A 23768-nucleotide genomic window follows, 5' to 3' on the forward strand; every position below is an offset into this window, starting at 1 on the left:
AGGACTTTGTTTTTGAAGGTTTGATGGCACTTATAATAGTCATAAAACATTGAGGTGATTTTAGGGATAGGAGAAAGGAAGTTATATTAGCACACGAGAAAAAATTTATAAGGCAAACGGAAATGGTTCAAAAAGGGAACAGTTGTAGATTCCAATAGCGGACCATCCGTGTACTTAGTTTGAGATCACCCAAAAGTCTCACCAGACACAAGCACATGATACAACTGAAACAGATAGACTCGATTACAAATCATTATACACACACAACAAAAAAATACAACACTACATAAATTACAAAACAAGGAGGTGACTTACAAGGAGAGAAACCCCATAATCTCCAACAACTAACTACACAAATAACTGCTTTCCTCTCAGCCAAGGTATCCGATCAGGGCCAGAACAAAACCAAGTAATTTTATTCCAAGACAGGAGCAAAAACGTATTGGCGGGGGGGGGGGGGGGGGGGGGGGGGAATGGCAAGTGATCTCCCTGTTCATGATTTGGGGGGGGGGGGGGGTCAATTACACTTGGGGACAAATTCGCCATTTAAAAGGCCTACGTAGATAGCATATCATACACTCAAATGGGTGCAAATGCAAATTATTATAAAAGCTAACATATGTACCGTTTCGTTCAAGATCCCAGGCCTAGGCTAAACAAAATGGTCCCGAAGAACTGTACACATAGAGGTGACAGTAAATGACATGGAATCCAAATGGTCTAGTATAAAGGGAAAAAGTGATAGTTTAGTCAGGATGTTGACGGATGAAGAGTCCACCGAGATGGGGTGAGATTATGACGTTTTGCGGTCGTTTTAATGAAAGAGAAAAATGTACACAAAACATAAAAAATGCCTGCAATCTTGGGTCACAGGCACCTAAGAGTAAAGCCTAAATATGTCACAGCAGCAGTCTACCCAATGTATGACCACCAAGTATCAACATACGCAGACATTGAGACGGGGTTTCTCGCCAAAAGGAGATAAATACTAGATGGTAATTCATACTCATATTCCATCAAGACTCAGAGTCAGAGAGATGATTTACAAAAATAAAAAAAAAATAAAAAAATAAAAGTATCACTTCTCACAGACATGTCAAATGCTGGGCAAAGTCATTTAACTATCTCTCTCCTACTATATGATTCCAGGCAGGGGGAGCCACATGGTCTCAATTCTGTTCCAGAACAAGAACATGGAAAGAATAAATGATAAAATTGCGATGGGGAAGACAGCAAAGTAAAGGGCCAATCAACAACCACCCAAGACAGTCAGCTTTCCCCTACCCTAAGGGGAATTCCACCCACAGTACTCCAGGACGAGGACAAAATCTCACAGCAATGTCTATTGGAATTAATTATCCCCTATATTCAAGTGGCTGTTCATGAATTCGAGAACAGAATACAAAGATGCAACGAGTGACATAAAATCAAAGTAACAATGAGGGAAAAGATTAAACAAATAGGTTGTATGTAGTTTGATTTCAGTCCAATATTTATTAAACGACCTTATTTCAAAAGGCAAGACAAAATGTAGTGAAAAGTGCATGGTGATAAAAAATACAACTATAATAATAATAATAATAATAATAATAATAATAATAATAATAATAATAATAATAATAATAATAATAATAATAATTATTATAATAATAATATAATAATAATAATAATAATGATAATAACAATAATAATAATAATAATAATATATAATAATAATAATAATAATAATAATAATAATAATAATAATAATAATATAATAATGTTCAAACAGTCCATTCCAATTGCACTCAGATGTCAAGCCTGCAATTACCTGCTAACGCACCAAATGAAAATTTAAAGCAAAGGGAAACTAATTTGACAGAGAAAAGAAGTAGGTATAACATACAGTAGATCCAAGAGCAAAGCAATGTCCTAGCAGCTAGACTGAAAGTTCCTTATTGGCAAATCAACTTTGCTATTCCGTCAAATAAACTGTTCTAACAAAAAAAAAAAAAAAAAAAACATGTAGTACATGAACAAAGCAATATAAATAATAGTAAAGCTGCAGGAACTATCTTTCCTTGGCGATTGACGAACTGGTTCCACTGTGCAAACATTTGTAGTTGCCTATTTTGATCCTAAGACCCTCGGATAATGCCGCTCATCATTCTTTATGAATTTATTTACGTAGGATACAGTGCTGCCACCCGTTGCTTTTACCCACGTTTCACCTCTTCCTTTCCTTAGCTCGAGAACTTTCAGGAATTCATCTAATGTTTTAAACTTTCTTCCAACATACAAATCAAGCGAAGAACTCGAGGGTTCATGCGTCTGAGTAGCCATTGTTCAAATGATAGACAATGAACAATGGACTAGCTCTACAAGACAAAGGACACGGAATGGTTTTGAAAGAAAGGATGTTGAAAGATGACAAAGTCAAGACTGGGGCGGGTGGGAGGGGGGGGGGGGGGGGAAGGGATGAAGGCCTTAGGCCTCAAGGTACGGGCGTGCTCAAGGCCAGTGATCAATGTGAAAAGTGACCGAATAGAACCTTAGATGGGCAAACAATGCTAAAACTGATCTCTTTGGAAAACTCATCGGTTTTCATAATCACAAAAATTCTAACCGCCTAGGTAAAATTAAAAATAGATATAAATCTTAATTTCAATTAATTGTAGAAACAATATTCTCTATGTGGCCAATTTTGTTCAAATTGGCCAGGCCCATGGTCATCTGGCAGCAAGCTAAGAATCTCGTCAATAATTGATATATCGGTATCGAGAATTGAGATCTATTTCAGGAGCCGGATTTCGAACAACTCTCAATCAAGACTTCCCGAGAGTAAATAAAACGCTGTAAATGATTATTATTAAGCCGTTGAATTGCCATAAATTATATGCCTGTCCATTTCTGATGATGCCTATAATAGGGTCAATATCAATGTCTTTATTATCGATTAAGGTATAAATTATATACGATATTTGGTCCTTTTAAAGATTTTTATTTCCGGTGGACTGAATACACGGCTGTGTTTTCAGTCCACTGGTGGACTGAAAACACAGTTCCTTATGTGATACCACAGCACGCAAGAGACTCGGGCAAAGCACACTATGAGACGGGTTAGGAGCAGCGACTTCTCATACGGGACGAGTCGCCGACGAAATTTTACGTTCTACGGGGCCGGACAACCATCGGGACAAATGCTTACAGTGCAATATGTTATCTTTGGCTGTATTTATCTATCAATTTGTATGTCTATATGTCTCTCTCTCTCTCTCTCTCTCTCTCTCTCTCTCTCTCTCTCTCTCTCTCTCTCTCTCTCTCTCTCTCTCTATCTATCTATCTATCTATCTATCTATCTGTCTGTCTGTCTGTCTGTCCGTCTGTCTGTACTATCAGTAGACAATGGTAGGAGGCATTATCATCGATTACAGGTCTGGCCACCGCTTTGAATTGCCTTGTCTGATAGGCTGATACATTTTACGAGTCTTTCGTTTTGTGTATTCTGCACCTGTGCGTGTGATGTGGGTATGTGTGTGGTCAACTGTGGGCATTTGTCGAGATGACCCAGTTACCAGTTTGGCCGCGGATGTCCAAATCGACTTTTTGCTGACAATTTAGGGGAAAATTCTTGAACTTTTTTTCAGGATTTCAGACAAATTTATAATAAATCACTTCTTTAAAAAATAGAAAGAAGAATCTTTAATTATATTTTACAAATTTTCGGCCAAGTTAAGGGTCTGGTCTCGATCAACAAAACTGGTCTTTTTCCACCAGCAGTTTAACGTTAAGGATAAAAATAGTCTGGCAATGTTATCATTCATTGCATACATGATCTGATTGAAATCATTGTTGAATCGTTCATTGTTTGACTCTTCCGTTGTTTTCATCTGGTATTTCTTACTGGATTATACTTGAACTTTTTCATTGTTGTGATTTAATTTATGTGGTAACTGTTAATAAAAGCAGTGTTAGTATATCTTGGGAATCATTAGTTCTAAGATAGACATGTTCAGTATTATTTTGTTTTAATAAAGCAAGTCAGAAGTTTGTAAATTTGTTTAGAGATGTTAATGGTAGGAGGCAATGGGACATGGCTCTGTGAAAAAGGGACGATGCGCGGAAGGTGTTTGAAAACCACTGCTCGAAGCATAACGACAAGAAGTGAAGTGAGTAGAAAAGTACCAGAATACAATAAAGAATAAAAACGTTGCGGCTATGAGGATTCGAACCCACGGCCCGACTGATACGTCAACTCCGCCTGGCATTGAGAGGGACGCGTTCCCCGACTCAAAAAAAAAAAAAAATTAATTAAAAATGGTCTTAAACGTTGTAACTACTTTGAGCCCCTCTCGCGACTTCTTTTGAGGCCATGAGGTCAACACGCAAACACCATGAAAGTTTGTTGGCAAACTAGCAGTAAAGCTTATGAGCTCTATTCTCAAATAACAATATAACACAGAGGCGTTTGAGACACCGAGAAAGCTCCGATATTGGGTGATTATCAATTCAGAAAAGTGTAGATTGGGACATTTTTTAAGCGATCAGTTCATTGTGCCGTCATCGACAGTCACACTATCAATCTAAACACACGCGGTATGAATATAGAAGAAACGAAATTGACGTCACTCAGCTCTTTGTTATAGTTTTCAGACAGCCAGAAGGAGAATAAGAAGTCATAGTAGCAGCCAGCAGTAGCAGTTTTTTTTTTTAACTTGAGGTTTTATATGGAGCAAAATCTAATAAACGTACTCGGAGTGCTTTACAAAGGGTCCCTGGCCAATAGCTCCGCTTAACAAGACGCCTATTGGCGTTATTACATTTTTCGAACAGGCCAGGCACTCATTTTATACCCGAGTACATTGAGAGAATGTAAGTAAAGATCCTTATCCAAGGACGTCAACTAGGCGCCGAGCAAGGCTCAAACCCAGGACCTTCCGATCCGAAAGCGAGTGCCATACCACAAGACCACATATCAGCATAGTAGTAGTAGTAGTAGTAGTAGTAGTAGTAGTAGTAGTAGCAACAGCAGCAGCAGCAGCAGTAGTGTAGTAGTAGTAGTAGTAGTAAGTAGTAGTAGTAGTAGTAGTAGTAGTAGTAGTAGTAGTAGTAGTAGTAGTAGTAGTAGTAGTAGTTAGTAGTATAGTAGTAGTTGTTGTTGTTGTTGTAGTAGTAGTAGTAATGTAGTAATAATAGTAGTAGTAGTATAGTAGTAGTAGTTAGTTGTAGTGTTAGTAGTAGTAGTAGTATAGTACGTAATAATAGTAGTATATAGTAGTAGTAGTAGTAGTAGTAGTAGTAGTAGTAGTAGTAGTAGTAGTAGAGTAAGTAGTAGTAGTAGTATAGTAGTAGTAGTAATAGTAGTAATAATAATAATAATAATAATAATAATAATATAATAATATATATAGTATAATAGTAAGTAGTAATAAGTAGTAGTAGTAGTAGTAGTAGTAGTAGTAGTAGTAGTAGTAGTAGTAATGCTGTTCTTGTGATATTGTGCTGTCAGACCTGTTAGATTTCCGTTGTAGGCGGCGTAAACTTGATTCTTAGGTAATCGAAACCAAGCTCACATTATCTCACGGCACTCGAGCACTTATAATAATAATGATAATAATGACGATGATATGGTATGATGATGATGATGATATTATTATTATTATTATTATTATTATTATTATTATTATTATTATTATTATTATTATTATTATTATTATTATTATTATTATTATTATTATTATTATTATATAATAATAATAATAATAATAAATAATAACAATAACAATAATAATAATAATAATAATAATAATAATAATAATAATAATAATAATAATAATAATAATAATAATAATAATAATGATAATAATAATAACTTTAAAAAAACGGTAGAGAACACCTAAGATTAAACTCATTGCAGCTATACCTGTCACAAGAATTTACTCAACTACTTGAGGGAGCAGGTAGCCACTACGCCTCCGCCCCCTCCCCTCTCTCTCTCTCTCTCCCTCTCTCTCTCTCTCTCTCTCTCTCTCTCTCTCTCTCTCTCTCTCTCTCTCCCGGCAGTATCTCCTTCTCAGCAATTTATTATGGTCGTTTGAGTCTGCAAAAATACAAAACAACTAGCTACCCGCCGATTGAATTACATCACGAGTTCTGACATTCGTTTCGGACAACGTTCGACGATTATCGTGAAATATTTTTTCTCTCCAAATTTGACGCTTGAAGAGTGATGACTTCGAGAGCGCCACAATATGGCGTCATTGATAAACAACTATGCAGCATCTTGATTGTATCTAAAAAATAATAATAAATCATAAATACAAGAAGGCATTTATTCATGAGCGTCTTTGTAATTAACAAATTGTATTCAGAGTTTATATTCTCTTGCTAAATGTTGTTAATCATAAATTGTAAAAATAAAAAGCTTTGATTTTGAGTGTAAGAAGAAGTAGAAGAGTAAGAGGACTAAGTCTGTCTATCTAGACGTCTAGATCTATCTAAGTCAAGTCAAGTGACTATAACTATAAGTATAAGTTGACTAAGACTTATCTTCTAATTCAATATTCTAAGTATTATATTGAATTGTAGAGATTCTTAACTTCTAATTGAATTAGTAATTCTTAAGTCTATACGTCTTCTATTAGTATTAGAATAGAATTTTAATGTTAATTAAAGGGGCGGTTTGGGTCTTTTCAAAAAAATTTTTAATTACCAATGTTATTGGACGGTTTTAATCATTCTGTATCGTCATTATAGGTTAAAAAACAACATTTATGGTGAAAAATTTTAATCATCAGTGTTGATACCCATTTTCCGACCTAATTTGGGGGTCTGACAAAAAAATATAACAATTTTGTGGCAAATGTTCCACAAAAACTAATGAAGGAATGACCTCCACATTTTTCCCTCTTGTCAACATTGTACTATAGTGTGTCACCATAGAGAGATTTTACGGCTTTAGCTTATGGAATTTTTATTAGAACATTACAAAGTTGAGACTCAAAATGTTATGACAAAATTGATGTTAAAAATTCAGAATTAGGATTATAATTCAAAATTCACATATCTTATCAAAAAAATCTCTCTATGGTGACACAATACATTATCTCTGTGATAACTGTGGAAATTTTAAGAAAATTTCATTGAATAGATTCAGAGAAACGTTTGACACAGTATCCCATACCCTTAGAAATATGACATTTTGAGAAAATAGCAAAATAGCTTCCCGTTTTTCACACTTTTCTTACTATCTATACCATTTTTCATGCCTTTATAGTCTACTTTAAGAATTTGGACTTCAATTATATTATTTCTAGGGTAATAAAATATCAATTTCCACCAAAATCTCAAAATCAATTTTTCGAAGGATTTTCCTAATAATTAGACCCAAACTGCCCCTTAAATATTTTTGACTCTTCTCTACCCTTCGACTTCAGAATAAAAAGGAGGGGCGCTGTGATTATCCCCAGACACCTGTACTGTCTGGGGATAATGAAAATTCGTTATCCCCAGACACATATTTGAAACTCCGCTCTTTTAAACAATTATCCACATTCCAGAATATGGAATGTTTCCGAATTCACATAGAAATAAGGAAAGTTAATAAAATATCTATTAAAAAAACATAAAATTAACCAACGTATACACAATATGCGTCGACTTCGAAGTGGGTGTCATGGCCGAATGGTTTAGTCGTCTGCCCTGGAAGTTTTACCAGAATCGACGTTGTGGGTTCGAACCCTGGTTCTGCCATGTTTTAAAATTTTTTTTTTTAAAATTCCGTCTTCTTTGTACGGAACGTTGCAAGGGATAAATGTTCTCCCCCCACCTCATTTTGTTTTTTTTTTTCTTTTTTGTGCGAGTCTATTCTTAAAAATTCTTTTCTCTTTTTTGTTTGGCCTTTTGTTCCGTTTCTGAGCATGAATTTCTTAAAATTGTTTTTATTAAAAAAAATAATTATAGTTTGTTTTTTTCTCCTCTATCTTACTATTTGGTCGCTCTCTGAATCTTTCTGTTTGTTTGCTTTTTAATTATTTATTCTTTTTAGACACTTTTTGAGATCGGAGTGGGGACGAATATGACAATTTGTTAGAAACTAGAAAGGAACCAAGAGAAGAGAGAGAGAGAGAGTTTTTTATTTTTAAAAAAAAGAAAGAGGTGGGGGGAGGATGGATGGGACATTTACCCTTGCAACGTTCTGTAAAAAGAAGATGGAACTAAAAAAAAAAGTGGCAGAACCAGGATTTGAACCCGTAACGTTGATTCTGGTAAGGGCAGACAACTAAACCATTCGGCCATGACACCCACTTCGAAGTCGACGCATATTGTGTATATGTAGTAACAACTGATTTAATGTTGGTTAATTTTGTTTTTATAGATATTTTATTAACTTTCCTTATTTCTATGTGCATTTGGAAACGTTCCATATTCTGGAATGTGGATAATTGTTTAAAAGAGCGGAGATTCAAATATGTGTCTGGGAATAAAAAAATTTTGTTATCCCCAGACAGGTGTTTGGGGATAATGACAGCCAAGTTGGGGAGGGAGTCCAGTTATTGCACTTGTTGTATTATAAGTTATACCTCCTAATCATTAACGTAGTTTTATTTTATTTTTTTTTGCAGGTATTATTTATACCTGATTGTTTTTAGTTTTAATTTCTCCCTGATTTAAAATTAAACTTAAAATCTATGTTCTGCCGTTCTTGCATCATTCACACAGACACTCCTCTTTGCCTTTTGTTCTGTCCGTCAATAATAATAATATTTTAATTTTATATTTATATTCAAATTTTTACTTTATGCTCAATTGTACTAAACATAAACTTATGAACTTTCAACTATAAATTATAGAAGTGTGCCTCAAAATCAAAAAGACATTCCCTCTAAAATGCAAAGACAGAATGGATGGAAGCCCATTCACTTTCACTTCCACTTCCATTATAATTATACAAGAAATAATACTAATACTAATACAGTCCACTCTGGATAATCGCAACATTTCCCAAGAAACGTAATTAATTCTGGATAATCGCAACATTTCCCAAGAAACGTAATTAATTCTATATATAAACGTCATTGGTTAATTGCAACTAGCTTCGGTTAATCGCAACAAATTTTCGACCTCAAAAAGTGGCACTTACAAGAAATCAAACAAACAAAATCTCATTAATTTTCATCGCGGTGGAATCATGACTGTTGAAGGGGATTGGGTGGGATTTAATGGTACAGTAGTGTGTCACCTTGAGACAAAAGAGGGCTGGCCTTTGCAGTATGGGTTTGTAAGGTCATCTGTGACCATTAGATAAGGGGCTGGGCTTAGTATAGACAACAGGTAGATTATGACAGTTGTAAAGAGAGACTGTGCATTATCCTTTGTTTTGGGATAGACGACTGTGCATTGTGACCATGGGTTTGGCGAGAGTTTATTGTCTGTCATTATGGCTAATCATGATTCTTACAAATATTGAGGACAAAGGAGTGAAAGATGTCGGTTTGCATCGAAACGGATTTGCTTGCCAAGATATTTACAGGGCTACCATATGTATGGTTTTTGTTTCAATCAAATTGCTGTCTGTGGTGGACTAAGAACACTGTTTACAACAACTGGTTTGATTTCATAATATAAAATGTTACAACAGTGGACAGCAAAATCAATTTCGGTTCCCAAGGTGTTGCGATTATCCGGAGTGGACTGTACTACTAATACTAATACCACTACCACCTTCCCTCTCCCCGTAGTTGAAGTTGTTCAACTTGAACTGACGTTTTATAAAAGAGGAGACAAATTGACACCAGGTTTTACAACCTTAAGGGGAGGGGCGACACCTGAAACTATTTTCAAGAATAATGATTATATCCAATATCTTTTTATATTGGGACATTGCCTATGACCAATGGATTCGAACCATGTGATTTATTTTGGTGGGCGTGTCCGGTTGCCATGGTGACGGCCGCCATCTTGGATTTTACTCTTCTCTGGGTGCTATTTTAAAAAGTTACTTTCTCAATAAGTTTCCATGGAATTTTCTTGAAATTTGGCATGGTTGTATATTTGTATATTATTTTAAAAAATACAGAGCATTTTTTAAATATTTTAAATAGATTTTTATTTACAAATTTTTAAAAATTATATTTTTTCGGTATGATAAAAATCATGTTTTTTGACATAAAAATGTCAATTTTTCAAAAAATAATAAAGATATTTAAAATTCCTTCTGTATGATTTTAGATAATCACTATAGCTCTAGACATGCAAAGTTTTAAACAAATTGATTGATAAATGACAAAATAAGATAAAAAATAGTGTTAAAAAATGTCATTTTGAGAAAAACGAGATCAAAGATAACAATGAATGAAAATAATAAGACAAAACGGTACAACCAGCTCAAAACATATCAGCACCGTATGAGGGTCCCCGTGTTCTTTTTCTGCCTCTCTCTGGGCTTTTTCACGGGTCTGAGCTTTCATTTTGCGTCTTTTTTTTCTCTTTTTGTTGAGCAACCCTTATGCTCTGGTCAAGTCTTTTTGACTCTGCTTGCTGACTCAACATCTGGGAGTGTTCATTCAGTCCACCGATGCCCAAAGACACTTTCAGGGATGTTATTTCTATTGGACCAAAATTATACTCTGCACCAAACTCAACTTTTTTTAGGGAATGGAAGTATGTTTTATGGCATCTTGACCAAACAGAATTATGAAACCTTTCGTTTGGATTTTGTGTTGTCTTCATCTCACAACACTTCAACAAAGCATATACAGGCTTCAAGTGCTCATGAATTAAATCAAAATTCAAAGGTGTATTTACACGCTGCTTGTGTCAACAGGATACACATGGGCAGCAATATGTTTTTTTTATAAAAGCATCTGGAGTCCGGTTCAGGAGGACAATACCTATGTTGAGGGAAGTCATTGGTGTAATAACCGTGGTAAAGACCAGCAAGAATAGCCCATCTCATTTCTTTCCGCTGTGGTATTGCTTGGAATCGCTTTATCATAATACTACTATCACACACCAAATTCCAATCAAAGATTTGTAGTCACGGGTCAACCACGAGCCATCATAACTTTCTTGCTTTCTTGGCTTTTGTAGCAAATAACTGTTGCCAACGTTTGGATTTTTTTGTCACTTTAGGTATATTTATAATAATCCAGTAAAAATTGGAAATATTTAGAGATAATTAACGTGAATACGGGTCAAAATTTGATAAAACAACTGATCAATCGAAAGGTAAACAAATCGTAGTAAAATATAATAGTAAGAGAGGCGAACTTTCACCCTGACTCAACATCCAATCCCTGGCGCGGAGTCAGAGGTCTAGAACAAGGTCAGCCAATCAGATCGCACCATTCGTGATCACGTTGTATTTACCTGACAACTTGACCTCTTATCAGCTGTTTGACACACAATCTTTGTTCGCGACTAACAGTTTATAAACTCCTCCCCTGCCCATATTCTGATATTTATGAGACTGAAACCGTGTCAAATAGACGGGCAAAGAGCAGACTAAACTATCGATATCAAAATTTACAACATCGATATGTATTATAACGCTTTTCAGTCCTATTATTTTCAGTTGAATTCTCACAAAAAATTGAAAAGTTTGGTATTTTCATGTCGACTTCCATGGTTATGAAAGACGATTTACAAACTTTATATTATCCAAATCACCATCTAAGTGCTGAAAATATGTGAAAAAATGATTGTTCTTTGATAATAAATAAAAAACTGAAATTTTATATTTTGACCCAAAAATCGATATTTCAGGTGTCGCCCCTCCCCTTAACATTAAAGATCCAAATTGCAGACGCAAAATTTATACTTATGTAGAACTTCAATTCAATGTGAACAACTATACTTAAAGAGGGGTGTCAATTTTCTTAGCTCCGTCCCGGAATTTCCGGATTTGTCCCAGAAATTTGTATAAAATAACGGCTATCCCCGGAAAATACTGGTTTACTTTTTGTCCTCGATATAAAATTAAAAAATTGACCATTATAGTACCACCACACCATCATCCCTACCACCCCTACAACAACTACCACCACATCATCATTCTTACCACCTCTACTACAACAACTACCACCGCAACATCATCCCTACCACCACCACATTATTATCATCCATATCATCCATCAGATTCCTACGACCACTATTAAACAACTACCACCACATCATCACCCCTAATACTAATATCAATATTACAACAACTACCACCACATCATCATCATCATCTCTAACACCACCTCTTCAACTACCACCACATCATCATCCCTACCACTATTACTACAACTACTACTACCACATCATCCCTGCCACCACTACTACAATAGCTACCATTCGTATTTCCTGTATTAAATAGATAAAAATGCCACATTAATAATTCTTATTTCCTTGATTCTTTGTTTAAATATAAAAAATTCTGCAAGAAGTGAGCAGTGTCATAAAATTGTCGGCAATTTTTTAGGTGTTTTATTTATTTTAAGGATATCTTACATAATAATGAATATCTACAAAAGTAATAATTGGATTATTTCAAAAATTTGTATGTCCATTATTAAAGGTACAGTGCAACCCCTGGATAACGACATCGCCCGGGACCTGAAAATTATGTCGTTATCCAGGGGTGTCGTTATTCCGGGGTTTTCAAGATGGCGGCAAAAGGGGGCGTGTTGAGACCCGTGATTACAGTGCCTGAGAGAAATCACGTCTCAAAAACGTCAGAATGTGTATTTCTCCTGTTTACAAAGGATATAACAGTTATGCTTTTACTTTCCATTGTGTCTTGTCATTGTTTTGATCGTAAACAGTGCCCGAAAGCCATTTGACGAAACTAAAAATAAATAAGAAAAATCAAGTGCCAACTTGATAATACTACACAAGAACACAGATACACACATTTAGTTTCGGTTTTAATTTAAGTCAAATCCATGCGATACTACTGTTGATGAGTTTTGAATTCCAAAAATTTTATTTAAGTGCATCAAAATTCACAAGCACTTAAACATTAGTAGATCTACACCTTGGGATAATATAAAAACAAACAAACAAAAAACCTATTATTAGCCACAATAAGATAAAATTTGGACTACTGTTTTTAGATAAACAACTGATTTTTCAAATGAAAAGAATAAAGTGAAGAGGCTGTTATTGTTTTCTCCACTATTCCAACATACCATAAGACCATAAATATCCATAATTACCCCCATTGGACACGGCATTGCCTGATATCAGTTAACCTCCACTGACCTCAGACAGGTAGCTAACATGGAAAGTTAATGGACCCTTGAGAGTTCCATCCACTGATAAACTTCTTTTACTGTGGTTCCATATGAACAAGTGCTGGTTCCATGCAGTGTAGTAAACATGTGTTCTGATTGGTCCGTAACAAAGCGATCTCATTGGGAGGGGGGCGTTTTTTATAAGTTAAGACTACGAGATGAAGATGGTACCCCCATCGGTACCAACTGCTTATTATTATTATATCGATGTCGCTAAACAGGGGTTTTACTAAAATGTATGTCGCTTTTGGGGGTTTTTATTACTAAGAACATATAGCTAAAAAATCGGGACCAGAGGTCAATGTCGCTATCTAGGGATTGTCGTTATTCAGGGGTGTCGTTATCCAGAGGTTGCACTATATATTCTAAGCTCATGCCAAATTTTACTATTCTCGTCAAATTTTCTCCTGTTTACAAAGGATATAACAGTTATGCTTTTACTTTCCATTGTGTCTTGTCATTGTTTTGATCGTAAACAGTGCCCGAAAGCCATTTGACAAAACTAAAAATAAATAAGAAAAATCAAGTGCCAACTTGATAATACTACACAAGAACACAGATACACACATTTAGTTTCGGTTTTAATTTAAGTCAAATCCATGCGATACTACTGTTGATGAGTTTTGAATTCCAAAAATTTTATTTAAGTGCATCAAAATTCACAAGCACTTAAACATTAGTAGATCTACACCTTGGGATAATATAAAAACAAACAAACAAAAAACCTATTATTAGCCACAATAAGATAAAATTTGGACTACTGTTTTTAGATAAACAACTGATTTTTCAAATGAAAAGAATAAAGTGAAGAGGCTGTTATTGTTTTCTCCACTATTCCAACATACCATAAGACCATAAATATCCATAATTACCCCCATTGGACACGGCATTGCCTGATATCAGTTAACCTCCACTGACCTCAGACAGGTAGCTAACATGGAAAGTTAATGGACCCTTGAGAGTTCCATCCACTGATAAACTTCTTTTACTGTGGTTCCATATGAACAAGTGCTGGTTCCATGCAGTGTAGTAAACATGTGTTCTGATTGGTCCGTAACAAAGCGATCTCATTGGGAGGGGGGGCGTTTTTTATAAGTTAAGACTACGAGATGAAGATGGTACCCCCATCGGTACCAACTGCTTATTATTATTATATCGATGTCGCTAAACAGGGGTTTTACTAAAATGTATGTCGCTTTTGGGGGTTTTTATTACTAAGAACATATAGCTAAAAAATCGGGACCAGAGGTCAATGTCGCTATCTAGGGATTGTCGTTATTCAGGGGTGTCGTTATCCAGAGGTTGCACTATATATTCTAAGCTCATGCCAAATTTTACTATTCTCGTCAAATTTTCGATGTCCATATCTATGGAGCTGTCTTTGCCCATTGATTTGACTGTGCATGAAAACGGTGCCTCACTCAAAGTCGATTTTCTCAAAACTTGATTTTTACACTCTCCCTACTTCAAACGGTCATATCTCGGCAATGAATAATCAGAGTTTTATAAATTTGATATCAAATTTTAAAGCATAAAATAAGCTGTGATTGGGTACCAAAAACCCAAAATTGAAAAATCCGACTTAATACCGTTTCGAGGTGGAGGGTCACAATTGTAATGTGAAACCTATCCTGAGGAAATATTCACTCCAACTAACTGAAGAAACAGGGAATTCATTATGAAATTATTTATTTTCAGATTGATAAAATGACGTTTTATTTATTTCCCCAGACTCAGTGATATATGAATCAGGTCTTTTTTGTTTCATCTTGAATTTGTAAATTTTGCATGATGTCCACCTCATCAATTAAGGGAGCCCCTGGATGGTCTTACCTGCAAGAAAAGCAAGGTTTGTTGTTTTATTTTTACCCCTGATTTTATTTCTTCCTTAATAATAATAAAATAATAATAATTGGATAGCGCTAACCATGACTAGGTCATACTCTATGTGCTTCACAGGTAGAAGAATGACAAAAACGAAATAGCACTGACACATATATGACTACAAATATACTCACACAAACAGACATACTTTCAGTTATTACTCAAAAAGAAGAAATATATTGATATCAAACAAATGTTAAATATTGACAGAGACTTAATTATATGTTTTTGTAAAAAAGTACTGTTTAAGCTTTGATTCGAACTATCATCCAACTCAGTCAATCAAAATCATGTGAGCTCGACCCTATTCCCACAGAGCTACAGTAGACTTTGGATAAGGCAATGTCCAGGGGAACAGAAAATATAATCAACTTGGATCTTTCTTTTCAGTGATAGGGTTGTCAACCTTCTGTTTGCCGTTGTAGTTGTAGACTTGACTTGTTAAGAGGACCATTAGAAAGGAGGGCCTTGGATTAGAAAAAAATAAAATAAAAAATCATGAACTTGAAGTTGCGACGATGTAAAATGTGAGATGGATAAATCAAAGCTATTCAATACTGCTTATGTACATTGAGCACGGATGTCAGGCAAAGCACCTACGTCACATCGGTATGCCCACTCGTTCGCGGATATTCTTAACCAATGAAAATTCTTACTGGTAGCTTTTTTTAACCAATGGAAATACTTGTTTATATGTGATTTTATTGTGGTCATGAGTGATAAGCAGTCATGCCAAAACTCCGGTTTCACCGGAAAAAACTCCTGTCTGGAGCAAAAAATCAATATCGTCCAGTCTCGAACTTGCCCTTTCTCTCCTAGATTATAGAAAATGTTGTCTTGAAACAATTGTTAGATCACATTGAAGCAAATATTGAGAGAGCCATTCCTATCAGCATACAAAGCACGACCCTGTACTGAAATGGCATTTTTAAAGGTAACGGATGATTTACCACTTGAAATGGACAACAGGAAGATTGTCGCCCTCGTCCTTCTTGATTTATTTGCTGCCTTCGACATGATCGACCATTAAATCCTTGTTGATCGGTTTCAAACAGTTTTGGAATTAAAGGGAATGCCATGAACTGGATCCAATCTTATGTGACTTGTCGCATACTGAGAGTGAGAGTAAAGAAGATATATCAGATGCCAGGAACCTCAAATATGGACTTCTGCAAGGTTCTGTTTTAGTATTAGGACCTATCCTCTGTACATTATATTTGCAGCCACTCACCAAAATTCTAAGAAAATATAACATCGATTACTGTCAATATGCAGACGACCCACAAATATATATGGCATGTGAGTAAAATGCTCGAAGTCAAACGTTAGTTACTATCGAAAAGTCTGTACGTGACATAAAAAATTGGATGACAACAAATAAATTAGTTAAAGTTGAATGATGAAAAAAATGAAATTGTCATTTTAGGTCATCCCATTATTAGAAAGTCTATTGGAAATATCAAATGTAACATGTAACATAAATGGCTCGATTGTGCTAAGTTCATCCGCTGTTAAAAATCTTGGCATTTTCATTGAAATTAGACTGGCACATGAAGTATCTTTCTCAATGCCTCAATTTCCAAGTTAACAAGATTGGTAAAATAGAAACTTCATAAATACAGATGTGACAAAAACATTGATTACATCATTGGTTCTATCAAAACTTGACTATTGTAACTCTCTCTTTTTGAACAGCACCAGCGAGAGAATACTCTGGCTGCAAAGAATTCAAAATAATGCTGCAAGATTAGTTAAAAGAGCTTCATTGGCTTCCTGTTAAGGAGTGAATATTGTACAAAGTTATGATGTTATGTTTTAAACGTCTCTACACATGTCTGCCAACTCATCTTTACGATAAACTGGAGTTATATCTCCTTACTCGTCATCCAATGGAAAATTACTTGTTACTCAATGGAAGATGATCCTTTTCTAGAAACATCCTAACCCTTCAGAACAAACTTCCAAAAGAAATACGGCATTCTGGGTGGGGTTCCTGACCTCCCATAGTGGGCAGGGAGGTACTTACTGTGTCTTTTTATCCCCCTCTATACCTGTTTTCCAACTTGCTTTCTGTCTTTGTCTTGGAATGAGATTACTTGGTTTTGTCCTGGCCCTGGTCGGATACCAGGCTGAGAGGGAAACAGTTTGGTTTAGTATTACTAAAATTTTACCATTTTATTACTGACGAATTTTATGTTGATTACTGATTTTTAGAATTTTCAAGTAGGGAGGTCTGTTAAGACACACCTTTATCTCATGCAATCAAGACTGCAGTTCTGGAACACTGGCACGTGTCACAAAAATGTTGTAACGTGAACTTGAACTTACAACAAAAAAAGGAGGCAGTCAGGACAAAGCACACCCTGAAGACTGTCCTTGTTCAACAATACTGAACTGAAAATGGTTTTTCAAAATTTCGTACATTAGTAACATTATCGATTCTTTTATCAAAAATAATTCAGAATATTATCAAGTTCCTTGAAACTACAAAACACTCATTCAAGTCGTGATTATGATAATACTTTGGATGAGTTGGCCATTTATGCAGGTTACTTGATGTGTACAGTGTTGAAAACTTATAGATGTGAAGCCATGTTTTAAGGAACGATGATCTTGAAATAACTTTGACTTCCGTCCACATATGTAATCTTTTTGGCATTGTCTCGTGTAGAAAATCATTGCTGATGTTTTAGGTTTTGTGTCATGTGAGAGATTTTAAAAAAAATGAATTTCTTGTATTGTTCTACTTGCACAGGGTTTTCGTGGACGCAATATCTGAAAGACAACAATGCAGATCCAGCCTCAGTTAGTGCATTTAAACAGGTAAATTTGTATTTTTCATGTCAATTTTCTTAAATTTTCTCTGACATTCATTGTATTAAGGACAACATAACAGTTGCACTTAAATTTTAAGTAAGTGAACATTGTATATAAATAGCTATTGATCAAGCAAGATTGATGGTATGGAAGTATATGCAATAAATGAAATAAAAATCACCGTTAATTGGGTTGCATCACTGTTACTACTCTCTTTGGTAAAAACGATAAGGAGTTATGCTGGGTTATAGTAAAATCAAATCCTTTTTGTAAAGGGTGATCATTTTTTTATCATTTAAAGTCGATGAGGAAAACATAGCAGTCAATTGTATTTTTTTACACTGTCAGACCATCTTTTGATAACTCTATACAAGATTTGTTCATCTTGTCATTGATGGGTAGATCACCCTAGAAATGCCATGCAAAAGCCACATGAAAAATGACATGGTCATGAAGTCGCCATTCTATCACATTCACATTCCTCAAAAACATGGCAATCTCAATCTTTTGATAAGAGAGTGAACAAGAAGAATTAAGTTTGATTAATTTTGTCAAGATTGTTATTTTATATGTTTAATACATTTATGGATTAATGGGAATACAATTAGAATTTTCATTACATGAAAAGACAGCCTTTATTCTCTACCCAATGATGACAACTCTCTCAGAACTGGTTTGGTAAATTTTGACTGGATCAGTATGTAGACAATGATTTAATCCTTACTCATTAGTTTAAGTCTGAGGGAAGAGTCAATTTTTAAAATTTGTTTTGTAAGTGCTGAAAAATATACTTTTTACTGTCTATTTTACTGGTGGCTATGAAAATTTTTTAATCAATGGGAACATTCTGCAATATATACATATTGAATAGTGGCTTTGAATACAGCTGACTATTTAAAAAACACAATTTTAATGCAGAATTATTCTAAAATCAACTGTATGTTCATTTATTGTACATCAAACCAGTGTGCATCATGTAAAATTTACACAACTTTATTGTGAAATGGCCTTTAATTTTTACTGATAAGATAAGATTTTGAAATATAATAATGACCTGGCTGAACAATTAGCAACATGCAATGATTGTTGTATGGGGAAAGGGGGAGGGGGGTTATATCTAATTCATTATTGTCATTTCATATAACAGATTTCTTTTACTTCTATCCCCTTATATCTGTTTTCCAACTTGCTTTCTGTCTTTGTCTTGGAATGAAATTGCTTGGTTTTATCCTGGTTCTGGCCGAAGTATTTGGCTGAGAGGGAAACAGCCAATTTCAATTATAGCTTTCCGAGATGATAATTTTTCCCTTGAAAATCATCTTTCTGTTAAGTGTTCTTATATTTTTTGTTTTGAATATGTCATGATTTGTATGTGTATTCCGCTTTGTGGGATCCTGTGTTTATGTCTGGATGAGATTTTTAGAAACTCTCAAACTTAAATATACTGATAGTTTGCTCCTGAAATCTACAGTGTTTTTTTTGTTTTGTTTTTTTTCAATTATTGACACATTTCAGGTTTGAATAACTCCAAAGCTATGTAAGATTTCATCAAACGGTTTTTTTGCCATAGTTGCAGAATTTATTTAAATTTTGATTGATATAAGTTTTAACAATGTGCGCCCTTTGGTAGCTGAGCTATGACGTCATCATAGAAAAGGGTAATTTTGACATAAATCATAATTTACATTGTGTTTGTTTTTAACCATTAACACATTTCAGTTTGGAATAACTCAAGAACAGCTGCAATGACATTGATTTTTTGGTTTTCAACATATCAATCCAAATTTATTAAAGTCTTTTTCGGATAACTTACTTGTGATCGTGTGTTTTCGCAATTGTCCGATTTAAAGATCCATGTTACCACCATCATTTTTAATGACAAGCCGCAAGCGTCCCTCCAGTTCGTCCCATGTCTTTTGCAGTATGCGTAATGTGACAGAGCAAATGGCTTCTCTTATTCTTGTCTTCAGGTCACGCATGTTCTCTCACAGGGGTTCTATATACTCTGCTCTTCAAAAAGTCAAGTGGGGTTAGACCAGGTGATCTTGGAGCCCAGGAAATTGGAACATCTCTGCCGATCCATTGGTTTTTGGAACTGTTTATCTAAAAATTCCGTCATTTTTATCCACTGAGGGGGAGCTCCATCCCATTGGGAAAAAATGTTAGGTTAAAGATACTATCAAATTGAGGGACTCTGTATGATTCTAACATGGCCAGATAGTTTGTTGTTGTCACTGCCATGTTGTCAAGAAAGGACCGACCACTAGTTCCCTGGTCAATTCAAACCAGACATTGACTTTTAATGAGTTGCAATGACACTCGATAACTTAATATGGTTTTTGTTTCCTCCAATGTCGTCATTGTGTTTATGTACATGCCCGGACACGTAAAAGGTTGCTTCATCTCGAGAAGACAATGTTTTCAGTGAGTTGTCTGTCAAGGACAAAGCTAAAATAAACTATGATTTATGTCAAAATTGCCCTTTACTACTGATGACGTCATAACTCAGCTATCAAAGGAATAAATTCTGCACATGTGGCAAAAAACCGTTTGATGAAATCTTACATGGCTCTCCGAGTTATTCAAACCTGAAATGTGTCAATAATAAAAAATAAAAAACACACTGTAGATCTGTTCCATATTTGGACCATTTCCCTTTGTCTTACTTTTTCTCGTGTGATTTTAATTGTAAATCTATAATTTTTTGTTTCTATCTCCTCTTCCTTTTTATTGCCACTAAAATGACCTTAAAGAGCTGTAAAATCCTTTAAAACATAAAGACAAAACATTGTTTTCTTCTTTTAGGTGATGTCTGTGACTGCACCTTAGTGATAAATATATGAGGGCTCTTTTGGGACTGTCCATGGAGAAAATTTTTAAAAATGTATTTTAAAACTCTTCTATAGCAACGCAGACTGATTACTTGTATATTTGTTTTATTTGCACACTGTACTATAGTACAGTACTTAGTGAATTCAGGGGTCCCTATAGCTCAGTTGAAAGAGCACTCGTTTCACACGCAATGGGACCAAGATTGATCCTGGGTGCAGTCGAGATTTTTTTCTGATTCCCCTGTCCACCCAGCAGAGATTGGGTCGCTGGGTTGTTATATCTGTTGAAAAATACTTAACGATAGACTGGCGTCCTATCCAAAGGGTAGCAAGCAATGCTGCTGTCCATTGTACGCAATAGAAACAGGGTTAAACTCCAGCGCCAAGGGCCTAATGGCTCCGAAGCGCTACTTTTTTAAATGAATGAATTGCAACACTGTGTCTAATGAATAATTTTTATATAACTTTTTTTTTCATATGGGAAATTTTTGTTCTCATGTTCAATCTTTCATCACTTGTAAAGTATTGATCACCGTTTTCTGTTTAGGAAAGAAAAATAGATGTTACAATTCATGACCACTGCCTTACAATTAAATTTTTCAGGCTTTGACACCTCCCAGCAACCAGTTTGGTAAAGCTATGAAGTTGGAGGCCATTGACCCAAGGAACAACATGTCCAGCTGTATTGCTACTGTTATTGACATGCAAGGGCCAAGACTCAGGTTGAGATTGGATGGCAGTGATGACAAAAATGACTTTTGGCGTCTAGTGGATTCTGGTGACCTTCACCCTGTAGGATACTGTGAGAAACACCAGGGAATGCTGCAGCCACCGTTAGGTAAGATATTTCTCTTTTTAATATTTTAAATGAGGTAGTAAAAGTTACCATTCTTGAATTTATTAGGCTAAGTGAACATAAGCAGAAAATTAGTGAACTTCATGCATTATTATTATTATTATTATTATTATTATTATTATTATTATTATTATTATTAGCATTATCATTATCATAATAATAATTATTATTATTATTACATTTCACTCTGGTTAATCACACATTGGTTAATCGCACACTTAGCTTATACGCTACACATTTCCGAAAAACTGATTTTTTTCTATATAATCTCTCCACTTAACCGCACACTATCTCCGCTTAATCACTACACCTTGATTGCAGTAACAACCAACAGCCATATGAAATTAACGATGCTGTTCTTATTCCACACAACTTTTCATCTGAAGCGTTCGATCAATTATTTACAATGGACATCAATATACCCATCAGCGGTGAACTGATATCTCAGGAGCTACTGAGCTCTGTTCAGCCACACAAAAGACAACGCCTGGATAATGAAGATGAGGATGAGTCATCGGAATATGAGAAACCACCCCTGACAAACACTGTAAAACTTGACATGGCCGACAAACAGTGCCACTAAATCTAAGAAGAAAGCTTGACAGATGATCTACATTGGCGGGATTGGAGACAAAAGGTTATAAGTAGCTTACGCAGAATAGAAAGGAATCAGAGCTTCACAATTATTATTCTTACAAACAATAACAATAATGTCACATTTTGCTTTTAGTAAAACATAAAAAAGAAAAGAAAAAAAACAAATAACCGAAAAAAAACAAAAAAAAAACAATTCTAATGAGGCTATGTCTTGATTATGACATGAATTGCACATGAAAACTGGGGCTTAGATGCTATTATTAGCTTCTCTGATTAATCAAACTCTCCGCTTCATCAATACACTAAGCTGAACTCCCGAGGGTGTGCGATTAAGTGGAGTTGACCGTATTATTATTATTACTCTCGTCATCATTGTCATCATCATCAACATCGTTATTACATTCAAAGCCGGTATTTGGAATGTCGCTTAATTGGAAATATCTGCCTGTAACAGAAGTTTTTACGAAATATTTTCAACTGGTTAATTGGAGAGATTTCAGAGCTTCAGCAAACGTTTTAAGAATTATTTTCTTTCCCAGCAATCAAATGGAAGGAACAAATATAAGTCGTTTAATTAACAATGGCATTGATTCTATCACCACCCATTCCCTTTAATGTGGTAAAATGTTATGCTTTAGCTTTTTGTCAGTCTTGGTGAGCAACAAATGATAAATGAGAGCACAGGTTATGATGCAATGGTTAATTTGTCACGGAGAAGCTGCCTTTTTAACAATTATATAATGTGTGTGGATTATTATGAAACATGGTTCATGTGACCTTGGTTCATTCGGCTTCTTTTCGAGATATGGGCAACGTGACAATTCCGTTTGAATGTGAAGTCATAAGTGTGGTAACACTTTTTCTTTCATTTCCTGTCATGACAGCACACATATAGCGAAGAATGGAAAATAAAATGTTAAACAAATGAAAGAATGATTTGCATTACTATAGATAAATATAAAGCTACTGCAAAAGATATGTAGTACGGATAGGTCATCCTAATGGAGGCCACAAGCTGAAACAGTTAATTGTAACAAAATAATAATAATAATAATAATAATAATAATAATAATAATAATAATATAATCTTTATTGTCCAAATAAAAGGCAATTCATGTGAGGTAAACAATACTCAAACAGTTTGGTTCATGGTATGAACATCAACACATTTACAAATACAGACACAGACATCTGCATAATGGAGTTGAAATCTGCATAACAGAGCTGTTTCTGTTAAGCGTCTTGCCCTGTATTATTATTATTATTATTACTATTAATTATTATTATTATTATTATTATTATTATTATTATTATTATTATTATTATTATCATTATTGCTGTTTCTCCTTTTTACCAGGTTTCCGAATGAATTCCTCAAGTTGGCCAGGTTTTTTGCAGAAGACTTTAAATGGTGCTATGTTGGCCCCTGACTACTGTTTCAAAAAGGTTTGGATTCGCAAAAAATTATGAACACTTGAAAGAGGTCATAGAATAGATATAACAAGCCATAGATTCAACCTGCAA

The 23768-nt window shown here is 34.9% G+C and overlaps 1 protein-coding gene across 6 annotated transcripts in view; it reads left to right on the forward strand.

Annotated features, from left to right (window-relative positions):
- Positions 1–23768, forward strand: part of LOC144968452 (polycomb protein SCMH1-like) — a 39937-nt gene that overhangs the window by 6557 nt on the left and 9612 nt on the right. For 3 of the 6 annotated variants that reach the window (XM_078906837.1, XM_078906835.1, XM_078906838.1), the window contains exons 3-6: positions 14991–15108; positions 17899–17966; positions 21395–21629; positions 23602–23690. In XM_078906837.1, the coding sequence (XP_078762963.1) occupies positions 15048–15108; positions 17899–17966; positions 21395–21629; positions 23602–23690 (453 nt within the window). In that variant the 5' untranslated portion in view covers positions 14991–15047. Of the gene's footprint in view, positions 1–6181; positions 6343–14990; positions 15109–17898; positions 17967–21394; positions 21630–23601; positions 23691–23768 lie in introns of those variants that run through there. The other 3 variants (XM_078906833.1, XM_078906832.1, XM_078906836.1) reach the window with 3 other exon arrangements.

The sequence above is a fragment of the Berghia stephanieae genome, chromosome 3 (assembly GCF_034508935.2).
Source record: "Berghia stephanieae isolate SIO BIC M18660-M18661 chromosome 3, UCSD_Bste_1.3, whole genome shotgun sequence".
Taxonomy (NCBI): domain Eukaryota; kingdom Metazoa; phylum Mollusca; class Gastropoda; order Nudibranchia; family Aeolidiidae; genus Berghia; species Berghia stephanieae.